Source organism: Drosophila miranda, chromosome 3, assembly GCF_003369915.1.
Source record: "Drosophila miranda strain MSH22 chromosome 3, D.miranda_PacBio2.1, whole genome shotgun sequence".
Lineage (NCBI taxonomy): Eukaryota > Metazoa > Arthropoda > Insecta > Diptera > Drosophilidae > Drosophila > Drosophila miranda.
In genome coordinates this window covers 8,238,985-8,255,808 of record NC_046676.1, presented here as the reverse complement: position 1 = coordinate 8,255,808, position 16,824 = coordinate 8,238,985, and the positions used below count along the sequence as shown (strand labels likewise).

General features: G+C 41.9%; 1 protein-coding gene across 7 annotated transcripts in view; it reads left to right on the top strand.

Moving 5' to 3' along the window:
* The window catches only part of LOC108159238 (potassium channel subfamily T member 2), a 102,677-nt gene that overhangs the window by 18,916 nt on the left and 66,937 nt on the right, over positions 1–16,824 (top strand). The window contains exons 1-2 of one of the 7 annotated variants that reach the window (XM_033392481.1): positions 2,525–2,634; positions 10,217–10,725. The exons of 1 other annotated variant lie outside the window; for it this stretch is intronic. In XM_033392481.1, coding sequence (XP_033248372.1) covers positions 10,481–10,725 — 245 coding nt within the window. In that variant the 5' untranslated portion in view covers positions 2,525–2,634; positions 10,217–10,480. Of the gene's footprint in view, positions 1–2,524; positions 2,635–9,975; positions 10,726–16,824 lie in introns of those variants that run through there. 5 more of the 7 variants (XM_033392482.1, XM_033392471.1, XM_017292356.2 and 2 more) reach the window with 5 other exon arrangements.

Genomic DNA, 16,824 nt, shown 5'->3' with positions numbered 1-16,824 from the left:
GCCCTGTCGTTGTAACAATGATTTTTCTGCCTACGACAAATGGCCGGAAATTGACAAGAAATTTCCCCAACACATACATAAGCATATAAGAGCACATTTACTAATCAACTGCACACAAACACAGTTAAACACACACATAAACGAACACAAGCCGAATGACACTTGGACTTGGGTTTCGTGTTTGTTTGTTTGTGAGGTCTCGTCCCTACCTCCTTCGCTTGCTCCTTGGCATATCAATGGACCAATCGTCCCAAATATTGACCGGAATTTGTAATTGAGTCAGCGCAAAAACAGCTCCAAAAACTTGGAACTTTGTCAAACCCTTTAAAAGTTTGGTCGGTAAACTATTTATAAATTATGAATTGGGGTAAAGGTCAACTGAAACGGAGGGACATGTCCGGCATTCCTAGCTTAAAGCTATCTCAAGCTATTCTACATCTGTGGTTGTACAGTCTTAAAATCCGAGATACATAGTATCTATAAAATTCATCCCTGAAATTATATTTTATGAGTATGAAATTCCAAGCCAAATCGTAGTCAGGAGCTAGGATTCGTCTACTGCTAAGATAATGGAAATATTTACCCTATACCATTATGTGCTTTATGCCTTAACTCCTTCATTTGCTACTTTTCTATTCATTCCCACATGAGCCTTGGATTTAATTGGGGATACAAGCATTAAAGCCGTTTCTAATACATATTTCATAGTACTTTTGGCCTGGCCCTCTGTTGTGCTGCAGTTGCTGTTGATGTTCGGGGATTTGCATGTTGAATAGAGGATTTCCGAGTACAACCCCATACACACTCGCATGCTCACTCACTTGATTCCCTTCAGCACTCTAGCCACACCTCCTTGGCGCTGTCAGTTGCAGTTTTGTTTCAGTCCATAGACTCGGCTTTATATTTTTGTCATGGGCCGCATAGAATTTCGTCTATCGATCCGGGTTCAGTTCATCAATCACTTATGGAAATCAATAAGCTTACCTAAGTGGGGCGACCTTTTGTGTTTTAATGTTTTAGAATTCCCAGATGGAATGACTGACGGCGAGGATGGGGGTGTGTTCCATCGGTGTCTCGTCCACTTAATTCTCCTGCGGCTTTCCATACATACTGTATATACACTGTATGGTAATGTTTTAGTCGGTAATTTTCCATCCAATGTTTGATTAGCGATTGTTTGCGGTCAGTGTTGTGGCTACTGGAACGTGCGAATAAAGTATGACCCAAGCGGGTACTCATAGGCCCCATGGCAGGACCCAACAAAAAATCAATCAGCCTCAAAAACACAAAACCATCCACAAAAAGTGTGGCTTAAAGTAAATTGTTCTTTACTTAATTTACATTTTTTAGATTTATTCGGGACTTCAATAAATTAGTTCCTGCTTCCACCGCTAGATGGACATAATTTGCATTTCGAGGCAGCGACAGCAGATGGCGCTTTGCAGCATTTTTTTGTAGACTTTTCTTTCTCCTAGTATCTGTCGTCATGTGGCCCCAACTGACGTCACAGAAAAGCTGCAATGTTTACGCACAGAGAACCGAAATGGAACTGGAACGTCCGTGTTCCACTTCCACACGTGTCTCTTTGGCGCCAAATTTCTTGGTGCCACGAACTTTTGCCATTTTGTTTTGTTGTTGTCATTCTTGCGGGCAAGGCTCTCTCTTTAAACGCCATGCCTGTTATATAACACGTGCGTGGAGGGAGCCAAAGTATAGCCGCTGAATGCACTGGCCAAAATTACCAGTAATGTTGTTAATTAATAGAAAGCCAATAGCCAATAGCTATATTTACAGATGCTAACCTTATTTCTCTTTAAAATATTCAAGCTTAAGCTTGCTTTTCTAAGCCTTACAACAAAAGATGGTTGTCCGCTAATCTTGTAAGGTCTTATACTAAATCCGAATCCGAGCTCAAACTTACTTAAAAAGTTTGTTTGTTTTTTCATTCTAACCTAAACAAATGGTTAATTGTACTTTGGCTTTTAATTAAAAATATGCATTATATTTTTGTTTAAAAAAATGAAAAAAACATTAATGTGCGGCCTGAACTATAAGTCTGGAAGATCGATTAAAGAGTCCTAAAACATTTCGATTAAATAAGTTTTAGTTTTGCTTTATTTTTGTCATGGTTTCTACCAATTTTCGGTGTAAATCCCACTACTTTCATGAAACACAACAAAATATTCATGTGATATAAAATTCAATTCAATAAAGTATCTCTAAAACTTTCAATTGAAAGAAGTCAAAGTGCACGTAAATAACAGCAATTTGTACGGCGATGTGGCAGCCGTGGTTGCAATTTACCAGTTGCTTTGGCAACTCTATTCGACTCCCGCCAGCATTAAGTGCTGCTGAAGAGAGCGAAAGAGCGGGAAACGGCTGGCAAAGAAACACTCTCAAGCAGTGGAACACATGGCTCTGCCGCCCGCTCTGCTCTGCTCCTGGTGGTGCGTGGCGTGCCTGCAGACGCTTCTGGGGCCAGAAACAAAAAGATTCGGTTCGACGCTGCCAGTTGGTGGCAGCAGCAGCAGGCAGGCCACAATGTCTTCAGTTCGTGTGTGCCGTTAGTTCGATGCAGAGCGGAAGAGCGACCAATATCGAGGCGGCGTGCACCGAGCACACAGCAACATAACGGTAACGGTAACATTGTGCACGGCCGTGCCCGTCTCGCCTTCAATTGTGCGCCGCGAATTAATCAAAACCGTTTTTGACGGTATTAAAATTCTTTGCGGTTCTCCGAAACCCAAACCCATCCCCGGTCTCCCACCCGCAGCCATGGCACGGCCAAGGCCATCGCCATCGCCGTCGTGTTGGCCTGATTTTTAGTGTTAATTAGCGAGAATGTCAGGCAAAAAACAGGCAGCGAAAAGCGAAAGTTATTCTGTCCTTGAGTTGAATGGAAAAAATGATAATGTGTGCCGTGAAGTCAGCGAAAGAGACAAATATTTCGGGGAAATGGGCCAAGCGAAGGGCAGGAGCAGGAGGAGGAGGGTGTCCAGTGTCCATGACAGCTCCCTCGCCCAAATCCTTTAAGCAGAACCAAATCAAGTGTCAGCATTACAAAGCTGAAATAAAACTAAAGGATATACGAGAGGAGTAGTTTTGAGGCGTGTGTGCATGTGCGTGGCTGTAGAGCGAACATTTGTGCGCAGAGTTTGAAGAAATTTCATTGGGTCGCTGCTCCTTTTCGGGACTCCGCACGGACTTGGTATCCCACATAAAATCGATTCGTCCTCTGAGGCCCTTGCTCACATAGCCCAGTGAATAATTTCCAACTGGACCTTTTTTTTTATTTTCACATAGCTCATTGCATGGCCGTGGTAGGGGCCGTGGCCGGGGCCGGGGCATGCCCCACGTTTCATATTGCAGGCAGAACTTTGCTGTCATGTTTGCCTATGTGAGAGGCCCTGCAGGTATCTCGCCTTTGCTGTTGTCGCTGTCGTTGTCTCTGACTTGCCTTGACACATTTTGTTTTGGCCACTGCTCCTTGCGATGGTATTTTATGGGCCGGAATGGGTGGGGATGCTGCAGCTGCAGCGGCGACAGCGACGGTAACGGCGGTAGTTTGTTTGCTTATCTATTTTCACTGTTTTTCAATCACATGGAAACTCCCACACACACACACACACATCCACAGACACACCGTCGACAGTTCGTGGCTGAAATTTTCAATTAGGTTTTATGACACATTCCTCCCGCTCACGATGGCATCGATGCTGCCACTTGCCCTGTTGGCTTTCTGTGTCCTGCCTGCCTGCCTGCCTGCCTGCCTGCCACAAATTGGCCAGAGAATGGTACGGAAATTTGCATAACAATTAACTTTATTGCATATTTACTTTGGCTCTCGATGGGCGCGACCCTTAGATTGTGGTTTCGTTTGCTAATCTAATTGTGGGAATCATAAGTTGGGGCATAAAGAACATAGATAAAAAACGAACGAAAATTCCAATAAAAATTTGAGAAAGTAGATAAATACATTTTTAATAATTTTAGGTGTGGTTTTTCATTTGATTTTTTCTTGAAATGTTAACAAAAAATTTATAAAATTTTCATACAGCAATGCTTATTTTTCATCTGCAAAATTTTTAAAAACCTTTAGTTTAGTTTTCAGATAAATAAATAATATCAAATAGTAGAAATATCTGTTTAAGGGGGAAATAATATCACATTACGGCGAATATTTTCCCAAAATTTCCAAATTAATATTAAATTTCGTTTTCAATTATTTCCAAATAAGCGAAAAAATGATATTGCTGTGTAATAAATTTAATTGCCAAACTAAATTTGTTGCTGGCCTGAGACCAAACGCCCGCAAACACAGCCAAGCCATAAATAAAATGTAATTTTCATTCAGTTAAAAGGGGAAACGGAAACGAAAGCGACAAAAGGACGAAAATGTATAGAATCGAAAGACCACACAAAACCATAAAAAAATAATAAACATAAAAATAACATCAAGAGCAAACTCATATTGGATTTATCGTGCGAGTATCAAAGGCATGACAGGACCATACAAAAGGGCGGATCGTAAAAGTTGTTTGAGGGGCTCGCATGGCGTATGAGTAATATTTTTTTATTTAATTCCTCACTTATTTGCCTGCGGCGCCTCCAGCATTCAGTGACTGTGTAAGCCGTGGAAATGCCTTAAAAAGCTAAATGTGAAAGCTTAACAAAATTGAGAAAAACCACAGAAAGAAACCGGGAGAAGAAAGACCGAAAAAAAGGGAGAATGCGGCAAAAACTTTTGTGGCTACGTGGCTGGGACCTTTCGGCAGGAAGGCTTTGGCGGCTGTAAAGGGATGAAACAGGCTAAGCTAATCCCCGGCTAACGGCCCAATAGCCGACACAACAGAAGTGAGGCAGAAAGGCCAAGAGGCCTAGGGCCAGGGACTGTCAAAAGGTCGAGTTAATCTATGGGTATGCCACACGGCGAATTGTGCCTTTCAGAGACACAGAGACACAAACAGAATGTTGGACATTGCAAGCGGAAATGACAAGGGAGTTTATCTAGGATCGAGCATCTATATGGAGTGTATTTTGCACACTCGAATGTGTGTGTCTGAACCATTCGGAAGTCTCGCTGCAGTCGTTTCCATGCATACCAAATGAAATTCGGGGACTCAAACAAAGTATCCGTGTACGAGTTTGGTGGGTGGGGGAAAAGTTTTAATCAAAGTCTCCACGAATCTACTGGGGACCACCCGCAGCCTAACTAATTTATAGAATGTATCTCCAAACACTTGATTTTCCACTTTTGCGATTAATTAAGATATGTTTTCGAACGATTTGCACTTGCCCAAAATCAAGGACTTGTGGCTGTGAATGACAACTGGTATTGTTCTGATGCTGGTTTGGTCGTGTCCACATTTAGATTGATGAGTGTTTCATTTTCTCGACACTCTGTCATTCTGTCAGTGGAGGATGGAGATTGGAGATTGGAGGATAGTTCTCTGCTCTTTCCCCCTAATTGACTAATGAGCCGACATGTCAGGGGCCATTGAATGCTTTGTGTTGTCGGGACTACTTTGATGACCTTTTGACATGGCTGGGCGTTGAATCGTTTTTCCGGGATTTGTGTTTTCTTTTTTCGTGAATTTAATCCAGTATTTAGCAACAGGCGGAAACGAGTGTTTCGATTAAAATTCGATTGTTATCGGTGGGAAAAACTCTATTCGCCGTAGGAGGTTATAGTCTATAGCCTTAGGTTCATTTCTCTCACGAGAGTTTTCTACCCTGGGGTATTGCAAGCCCGGTAAACTACTTTTCATTGTATTGTTGTTTAAATTTGAATACTAACTTGTAATAATTTCAAAAAGCATCAAAACAGTGGAGCCTTGTTTAGATCTTTGTCCGTTATTAGCTCTGAATTGAAATATTAAATTGTAAATCCTTTTTTTCTATCTCTAATGAGATGCTGGTTTACTTTTAGCTAGCGTGAATCAAAGATTTAGTCCTTTTGACTGTAAATACTTCTACCCAACCCCAGGAACATCTTCAATCAGTTTCTCTGAAAGCTTATTTATTATTCCAAACACATACTTGTGGCAGTCTGCACCACACAAATTGATAATCCAATCATTGCCCGGTGAAGCAGTTTAACTTTCGCCCCAAGTTTCTGAGCCAGAATTTGTGGCAGCAAATCGTGTTGCCTATTTGTGTGTGATAAGTGATGACGTTTTCGCCATTTATGGCCTTGTAAGCTACTGTACATACACACATTTGTATACGCCAGCATACGGGATGGATCTGGGCCCAGACAGAGCCGAGTCCTGTTCCTTTGTTTGTGCTAAATGTATAACACAGACAACTTATCACGCTGTATTAACTCCTACGATATCTCTTCTAACTTTTCTTGCTCTTTCTGCTTTTCCTCTCTATTTTCCCATCATTTGTTTTTGGACTCTGTTTAGACTTTCCCTCAGCAGGGCGTTTCCACGTTTTCATGCACATTATTTTTCTGTTGTATTCCGGAGATTGTTTCGTTGCCAGGGGTTTTTTATCGTCGAGTCAAAGGCAGTTAAGTGATTTCTGCTCTAGTTCCGATGTCGGATTTTCGGCAATTTTATGTAAAATTAAAGGAAACTTTCAGGCTTACAAGCTTTAATATTAAAGCAACTGAATGTCTCACATCAAATATCTAATGTCCATTCAATCGGGAAAGTTGCTCCACAACTTTTCCGGATGCTGGACAAAGTTTTCCCCTGAATGTGGGATAACAACGGAACCCGTTAAGACTGTTGGGAAGAGATATTCTTCTCCTGGATTAGAGTGCCAACTCAACTTGTTTGACTTGCTAATTTTGAGCTTTTCCAGGACAGGTGTGAAAACCTCGAGAATTCGTGGTTCAGAGCCAACTTTCGCCAGTCATATCGAAATGCAAACAGATATAAAATCGAAATAAAAATTCAATTTCCCCACCACAAAAAAGTTAAACTTTTCTCCGCAGCCACAAATCAATTTTCAACTTGGCAGCGGAGGCCACAGGAAAAAACGAGCGGGAACGTTTCGAGTCGCAGCTATGGCCGCCACTCTACATTTATACCCGATACTCAGTCAGTATGGCTCTTCTCCGTCGAGGGCGCACACTGCACGATCAGAGTGTGAGAGAAAGAGAGAATGAGTAAGAGACTTCTTCATTCTGGCTATAACAATAATCAGATCTGATGCGCAATTATGCTCTTTTAGTTTTCTTGTATCTTTAAAATTGCAGCAGTGTGGTTACACAATTTGGTTGCTCTAGCTCTTACAGTCTCTGAGATCTAGGCTGACAGACAGACATGGCTGATCAAGAATATATATACTTTATGGGGTCGGAAACGCTACCTTTTGGGTGTTACAAACCTCCATTTGCACCAGTAATCTAATATACCCCTTTACTCTTTTTGAGTATCGGGTATAAAGAACAAAAATTGAAAAAGGAAACTGAACTTTCTTCCTTGGAAGTTGGCCAAAAATGAAAGGAAAGTGCTATAGCATTATACTAGAAAGGGAATTAAATAAAATGAAATAAGCAAAAAACTTCGTTGACAATCGAAATGACAGGAGCTCTCAAAAAGAGTGATTCTGTGTTATTTTAGATGCTTGGAAGATGAATTGCAATGGATTATTGCTTCAGAATAACAAGTGATAAATTTCTGCTGTCGTAAATGTTTAGTAGTCGCATAAGTCTTAAACGTTCTCATAGTTCTCTGGGGGCAGATGGTGTAAGAACATTTGGTATCCCTAATGTTGTATCCACTATAACTATAGTCTGAAGGCTCCGCCATATCCAATTCATATTCTTGTTTAAATTTCTAATGGAGATGACAACTTCTATTTATTGCACGCTCTATTCCCGCCCTCTGTTCCGACATGATAGAGTGACCTTCTTCTAGCAACGATTTGAATCCTAGAAAAGGTCAACTTTTGTGTACAAATTGAGTTCAAAGGGCTTCTGATGAGGGTAGCAAAGCACACTGCTGACAAGGTCTGCCTCTTACGGCGGAGAAGGATGAAAATTCATGCAAAACGGTGCATGGAGTCGGGTTAAAGATTATTTCGCATTTCATTCATGGTCTTAGGCAAAATGTCATCATAGGATCATCCTTTCTACCGCATTAAAACGCATACAACTTCGTTGACATGAAATTTACTTCCAGTATGTGGATTTCTTTAATGGCGGAGCATATGGCAGCATAAATATATTGTGGTCTCATGTGTGGGCTTTGCTTTGGTTCTTCCCAAGTTATTTATGGCCAACACATGCCTGGCCAACACATTTTTCTATTGCCTCCCTCTCCGAGCCCTGTCCCTGCGGCTGGCAACGGCCACGGGAACAATTGCCGCCTGTTTACACAAGTTCTGTTTGAAAGACATTTCCTTTCGGCACCACCAACTGTAAATGTTCTCGCTGGTGATATTCAGAGGAAGGAAATATTGTCACATGTTTCACCTTTTTCCCATTTTTCCCCTGCTCATCACGGGACAGGGGAGTGGGGGTGGGGCGACAGTCAGTTCGTTAATTGATAAGGTCAGAAGTTTGCCCGTGTGGGTCACATATCAGATCAGGGAATTGTTCTGAGGCCAGCTTCCGTTAATAAGGGCAGAAAGTTTATATATACTTCTATGTTACAGTGGGCGTCACAACTGTAAGGCAACCCTGAACTTTGAGGAAATGTAATCGGCTTAGTCCTCCTAAACGGTTCTCGTGTCCCAGACTCCCTCTCTCAACAGAAGATGTGACTGAACAGGATAAATAATGGAACCAAGTAATGGAAGTACAGAGTTGAGATCCTCGCAAAGTATTAATTAAGTATTGATTAAATGCTGCAAAAATATCAATTGATTGTTTAGGGAAAGTCCATTCATAGTCTGACACTTTTGGAACGCACTGTACAGGCAGCTCTTCGTTCGCTTGGCCCGCTCCCTAAAGGAGGGCACCGTGGCACAGGGAGAAAACATTTGTAATCATGACCTTGCTAGTGTCACACCCGGGCTCCTCCTCCAACCACTTCCCCATCGGAGTCCCCCTCCAACTGAGTCTTCTCTTCCCCTCTGACATCGCTCTGAGATAGGCAATTTAATGTCTTAGTTGTGCCAAACTCTAGCTGCCAAATCGCGTGTGTAACTGGAGTTTCATTTCGAAGGAAGTGGGCGTGGTTGGTGCGGGTTTAGCACCCTTTACATTTGTTAATTGTGGCACTTAGTTGGCCAAGTTAGTGCGTAGCATGCAAATGGCAACGAGGAGTTTCCGGACCAGCTTTGCCTCCGTCTCTGGGACGGGTGGATTCTTTAAAGCCCGAGTAGTCCTGCGCTGAGTCCATAAAACCCAAGTAGCTGAAAAGAGCATCATAAAATGTTTTCTTATATAGAATAAAATTACCCAAAAATAATGACCAAAGACGAAATGTTGCACTAAAAGCATCAGCAAAAACAGCAGCAAGCAGCTGCGCTTGGTTCCACGGGGATGAGCGCCACAGAAGCAGCCCAAAAAACAATTCAATTTGTGCCCCCCCCTGCCGCAAATCCCCTACTCTCCTCATTTTTTCCATTTAGCGAAACTGCAGCTCTCGCGCCTTCGGGGTGTGTGTGTGTGTGTGTGTGTGTGTGTGGTTGGGTGTGTCTTGTTTGGAAATTTGTTTTTCATTATGCTGATGAAAAGCGTGGCACGACACGCCTCAAACTAATTTTCTCTCTCCAAATCCCACTTAGCCAAAGGCGTTTTCAAATGGCATTTTTGTGCGACAAAAATACAATTTAACAAAAACCAAAATTATGAATAATTTATAGATTCAAAAAGCATAGTCCGAGTGCAGTATGAATTTCCAAACATTGAAGATGGTTTTTTCTACCGTATAGGGTACATTGAGGGCACATAGAATTTCCTTTATCATATGTTCTTTATGTGTTCTATATGTCCAATGGAAATATTCAGGGACTCTGATTGATTGAATGGTTGACTGATTGATCATCCCGATAGTTGAACTTTAATCTATGATAATTTCTGCGTGCTGCACGCTGCATGCCGCTTGCTGCACGTCTGTCCAGTCAATTAGTCAGCGAGCGTGAGGAGCTCTCGTGAGCAGGCATTTATCAAAGTCACTTGGAGAACAGATAGAGCTCGTAAACCGAAAGAGTGAGGGAGAGAGGTACGGTCAATTGTCTGTGCTGATTGTGCTTAATGAAGTGTCGGAAATGTCATGAGCCCAGACAATAAACAAGTTTTTTTTTCGCCAAGACCCTGCGATGCGATGCAGATGCAATTAACGCCGCATTCCGAGACGACACCCTGAGCCAGCGAACACTCGGCCAGCAGCAAATGATCAGTGCAGTGCGGATGCCAGTGAAATGTAACAGTGCCAGCGCCAGTGCCAGTGCCAGTGACAGTGACAGTGACAGTGAAGATCTAGAAGATCCAGCGAAATGATGTAGAGCCACAGGGTAAACTCGGACCGAATCCTGCACATATCCCACCCGCGATACGCACTCCCTTGTGAAGGAAATGACCCACAAGCTCCAAGCGAGCTACACAGCACTGGCCATGTCGGACGATAACCAAACCTGCAGCTACTCGATGCCCTCGATCGCATCCCCCAGCCACCAGCATCGCCTGCACCGGAATGTGAACTTCAACGAGGAGCTGCCCGCGACGGCCGTGCGGCGCTTCTCCAAGTCGATCTTCCAGCGGCCCCGCTCCATGTCCGTGTGGAGTGACATAAGCCGCAGCAGTATGCGTCTGGATGAAAGGTGAGTGAGCAGGGACAGAGTGTAGTGTACCAGAGTTTAAATATATATATATGTAAACAGATATATAGGCCCTCGGTATCAGCAGATGACCATGACTGACTTAAGGACGGCGTACAAATAGGGTTGGTCGTGTGCACTCTTGCTAGGCTCGGGTCTAGCTCGCCGGATGGTCGGGGTTCTTCCTCGCCTAATTGTACTATCGTACTCCACTACATTTAAATAGTGCACTTTACGGGAAACTATAAGTGATTATACAAAAACAAAGTAAACTGAAATACTGATAGCGCCGACACGCCAAATAAAAGCCCTACTGAACCATTTCTATTTAGAGAGAACCTAGGTGTTGATTGCCCCTCTCTTCTGTACCCACCCTACCATGACATTGCGTTCGAGTTCTTGCATTGTCCCTTGATCAATCCTTTACTAAGGTTTACCACATTTTATAAGATCCTGGCACGGATACTCGACAGGCCATTTTTATGATTTTAAAGATTCATTTCAATCCAAAAAGATTCATATTTTAATATAATGTGAGACTTCAATTTCAATATTCATTACGTTGCAGTTGTAGAAACACAACAATTGACTTAGCTTCTAATTTGTGGGTAATATTTCCTTAATCCTAATTATCATATAAGTTTAGTTATAAATTCATTATTTTAAAGCATGAAAAACATTAGGGTATAGATATATATATATATATATAAACGAGAGAATAAGAATCGAAATCGTAAACAAAAGCTAGATCAGACTGGGGTGCATTATACACACTGAGCAGACGGGTTTGAATCATTATACACTGTATGCATATCTACACTTTCAAGTTAATAGGCTCTTTTGACCAAACTACTTTTTGCTGTACATAATTACTCACTCCGGCGTTATTGTCTTACGCTGATCGTTGGGCCCAATGATGTCGTAGATGTTGACCGCAGCTGTTTAAAATATGGAAATCATAAATATATAATGCATACAATACAATTACGCTACAAACACCGTCGCATAGTCATCAGTCAGTTGTTTTGGTTTTCATAATACAGACAGAAATTTAATTGTTATGCTCTATCGCGAAAATTGAACCAAAAGGTAGCAAACGAAGACAATTTAGTGTGCATATGCACATATGTATGTAGGTATGTACGCGCGTAACATCAAAGAGGGGTGTTAATAAAGTTTCAGTTACATTACGTTAAACTGCTGATGTTTATGCGTTGGAACTTGATAATGAATTAAATGTAAATTGGACAAAACTCGATCCTGTGCTGCTGCTTTGTAGACTGTTGACCGCCTGAAGTTGGTTAGAGGTCAACAGGTGCGATGTATATGGTTCCGGGCCGTACTGACGAATCTTCCGCCAAGCTTGTATTTAGTTATTTATGTCTGAGCAGCACTAAATATTCTTGGCGATTAAGGCTGATCTGTTCCACTTGGATCTTTGGAGATTCCGACTTGGTGGCAATATAAGGTCCAGAAAAGATGAATTATGGATGGAGTTGGAGAAACCTCGACAACTGTTCGCCTAAGCCAGCTCCCAGGGTAGTCTTCTCGAGACTATACCGCGATGGGGCAGCTTAGGTACAGCTCCCTGCAACATAGGTTATGTCAGCACGTGCACGGCACTAATATGAAAACATACCTCTTTTCCCAAATATATCTGCACTAAATTCTTGTCATTCACTGACCACTGAACTGTACGGCACTTGTAACTATATGCTTCCAGCATATATTTGTGGAAATATATATATTTTCCGGATAGCACTATATATATGTGTGTGCAATATGTATGTTGCTCGCACTCGGAAATTATCACGTCTTTACAGATCGATCAACTTTCTTATATTGTTCAAAGCAGTAATAGACGATGGACTGAGTAGCCAGTGCAGCAGAGCTTTTGAGCTTTTTACTAACTGTGCAATCGTATGATCCAGAACATTCGCAGCAGCATAAAACGATCGTCTAATGCACAGCATAGCTTAACTGTGCAATCGTACGATTGCCGTCTATGCTTCCCACTGTCCGTCGCTTGTATGTGTTCGTGGGCGTTCGGACTTAAGAGCGGCTAAGGCTTTCATCCAACCTTAAGAGCGGCTAAAGCTTGATCGTTCGAAATATCACTAGGGGGTCTCACGAGACGAAAGAAGATAACCAATTCCCTATATTTTGTGCTGGCTACTACACCACAGATAATTATACAAGACCTGCTCGACGAATAATTATCTGAAGAACTTGATTAGGAGAGATTATTTCCTGATTTGAATGTCTTTCAGATGATACACGCCGAGATATTTCTTGTTCCCATCGACCAATTCGTAATAGTACGGACTTCGCTTTTTAATTACCTGAGCGGGAATGAACACAGGGCTAGTTTAGAACTAAACTTTTTTATAGCACTACTTTGTGTGAAATTTCTAGCATATACCAAATCTCCAATCTTTAATTGTGTATCACGGCAGCGCAAATTGTATCTATGCGAATTTTCTTCGTGTGCCTTATTGACATTCGCTTTAGCCTGTTGCCGGATTAGCTGCAAGGAATCGGGGTTCTCCATTCTAGTATCGTCGTTCAAAAGGTCTAGTTTACGCAAGAGTGCGTAATCCTTCCCATTCAACATCATGTTTTGACCAAATGCTAGAAAATATGGAGAATACCCTGTACTCCTATGTAAGGTAGATCTCAATGAACCACTAATGGCATTTAGGTTACAGTCCCAATTGGAATGTTCGTTACCGATATAAGCTCGTATCGCAGCTATCACGGATCTGTTCAGTCGCTCGCTGGCATTCGCTTGCGGTGAATAAATAGCTGTGCATTTTTGTGTTATACCGAAGCTATTTAAAAATGCCTGAAAGTAGCTAGATTTAAATTGGGATCCATTGTCTGACAAGATGACTTCTGGCACCCCAAATGTATAAAAGAGAGACCCTTCCAGATATTCACAGATCTTAGGGGCTGTAAATTTCTTCAAGGGACACAGAAAATGGAACTTAGTATTGTGATCAACAACTATGAGCAATCCTATGTTTCCCTTTTTTGTGCGGGGGTATGGTCCTAAGAGATCTATGTATAATTTCTGAAACGGCCTATCCGAAGTGAATGGTTTACCCATAGGAGGTCTAAGAATCATATTCGGACTCTTGGTCGTGCGACAAACGGTGCATTCAGATATGTACTTGCGCGTCTGGCTAACCATGCGAGGCCAGAATAAATATCTTTTAAGCTTCTCTATGGTTTTACTCATCCCACAATGTGCGGAGCTAGGGGCGTCATGAGCTTGATATAATACGTTCGTAATTAACCCTGACGGAACCCAAAGTTTCCATGATGCGTTCTCTTGAGACTCATCTCCCGAAGCGAATACTGTCCTTTTGAAAACTTGACCGTCTATCACTTTCAAGTCTGGGAACTTACTCTGATTCTGTTGAATACTTTCTATTAAACTCAGATACTCAGCTGATTTGAATTGATCTGAGTCTAGATCAACCATGGGGTTTATTTGCGTGAGCTCCTCTATAGCCGGTTCATCCTGACGCGATAGAGTGTCAGCGACAACATTCAGTGTCCCCTTTCTATGTAGGATATTAAATGTGAAACTACGCAATTTCATAGACCATCTGGCTAATCTACCCGATAAATCCTTTTGTTGCATTAACCATTTAAGTGCTGCGTGATCGGTTATGACTACGAAGTCCTGTCCCTCAATATAAGAGCGGAATTTTTTTATTCCCTTTATGACTGCTAAGCACTCTAGTTCGGTAACCGAATAATTACGTTGTGCCTTGGATAATTTTTCTGACATGTAAGCAATTGGCAATTCAACGCCGTCGCGTTCTTGAGCTAAAACACAACCGATTCCGTAAGTGCTAGCATCACAGAGCAAAATAAAAGGTTTTGAGAAGTCAGGAGTTATCAAAATGGGTGATGCGGTTAAACAGGACTTTAAGGTCTCAAACGACTGTTGAACGTCATCATTCCACTGTAAATCTTTTTTCTTCTTAAGCAACTCGGTTAAGGGAAAACTAACGGTAGCATAATTTTCAACGAAACGTCGGTACCAACCGGATAACCCCAAAAATCGACGCAGTTGCTTAACGGTAACTGGCACAGGGAACTTCGAGATGGCCTTGATTTTGTCTGGATTTGTCTTTATCCGACCATTACCAATAATAAAACCCAAATACGTGATTTCTTTTATGCAAAAGTTTGATTTCCCTATGTTAATGGTTAGATTTGCTTTGCGTAGACACAACGCTATCTCCTGTAACAACAGTAAATGCGACTCGAAATCCTTTGATAAAACAAGTAGATCATCTAAATATACGAATACACGTGTCCGAAGATGAGCTGGAATAACTCGATCCATTAGTCTACAGAGAGTTTGAGCGGCATTGCAAAGACCAAATGGCATCATTTTATATTGATATAATGGTCGGTTAGGCACTGTAAATGCAGTATACTGTCGCGATTGTTCATCCAACGGGATTTGCCAAAATGCGTGTTTCATGTCTAATCCAGTGATGTAACGAGCGGGTGGTAATCGACTTAGAATACCATCAATATGTGGTAACGGATATGCATCCCGTCTTGTAACCTTGTTCACTTCTCTTGAATCGAGACACAGTCTATATTTTTCGCCTTTCTTTACCAAAACGCAATTACTGCTCCAGGGACTAGTCGACTCCTCTATAACATCGAGCGCAAGCATATTGTCCACCTCGGCAAACATCAATTTCTCTATGGCTGGCGATACCGGCCAATGTCGTTGCTTAACGGGAATAGCTGCTCCAACATCTATAGAGTGTGTGACTAAACTGGTACGGCCTAATCCTTCAGTAGCGAAAGATGGAAAACAACCTATCACTTTATCTAAGCGAATTCTCTCGTCTGCTGTCAATTTATGTAGGTTCGGTGGTTCTTCGACGTCATCCGTACCTCCAACATCTAATTCAGATACCTCTGCAGTGTGTGAGATTTTATCTAAAAGTCCAAATTTTTGCCAGAAGTCTATCCCCAAATAGACGTCTTGCTTGAGTTCAGGAATAAGAAACATTTCTAGGTCTGCCGTGCATCCACGGTAATTAATTTGTGTTACCAGCTTGCCTATAACCTTACTTTCAGTATCGTTAGCCGTTCGTATTGCTCCTGAACACTTCTTAACCTTGCAATGCGCCAACATTTCTTTCGCGGCTGAACCTCCAATACAACTGATTGTGGCCCCCGAATCCAACAAAGCTATGTAATCACTGCCTTCAATGGTGACACTGGTGTACAGCCTGCTATCCGAACTAAGAAATATAGCTGAAACAAACTTGTTCTTATTCTTGCGAACCATCTTCCAAAATTGTCTCAAACGTTTAGTTGAACGTTTGGGCTTTCTTACAAATTTAAAACTATCTATCTTATCAAAAATTTTCTTACGCGTTGTAATATAATTTGCTTCCCTTTCAGGTAAAGGAGTAAATGAAAAATGATATGCCGTAGGCAGGGGTTCCTCTACTGTTTGTGAGCTGATCTTAGGCTCCCTTAAACTTTGGTCGTTCGTTAAACTAGTAGGTGATTCTTGCAAACTTTTTTCTAAGGATGTGTCTGCTTGTTGTTGTTTAACACATCCTTCTGCCGGTTTCCCGGAGGGTTACATTTGGGACATACCGGTTTGTAAGTATCTTTTGTTCCACACCCGTAGCAAAAGATCTTACGAGGACCTACACAATCGTCAAATTTATGACCTTTGTTGTCACAGTTCCAGCAAGTTGGAACTGACTGTGAAGTACGACGTTGTATTTGACACACTTCATTATGCTCGACCAAGTCATCGAATAGCTGCTCGCTATCGTCTGGACCTGACAATTCCGATACGTATGAGCGAAGAGTCCTTTGCTTGACCGATCTTATATCGTTATAAAACTGCTCGTGCTTACGTACCTCTCGTCGTAATAACGATCTATTGGCAATCTTTAAGTGAAGAAGCTCGTGGTGAAGAGTGGGCTTGGAATTTCTAATAAGTAGATTCACAACATCTTCTTCTGTAACCGAATTTTGAAGCCTATCCACGAGATCTTCGATAGCATATTGAAAGTCATCGAAGGATTCGTTTTCGCCCTG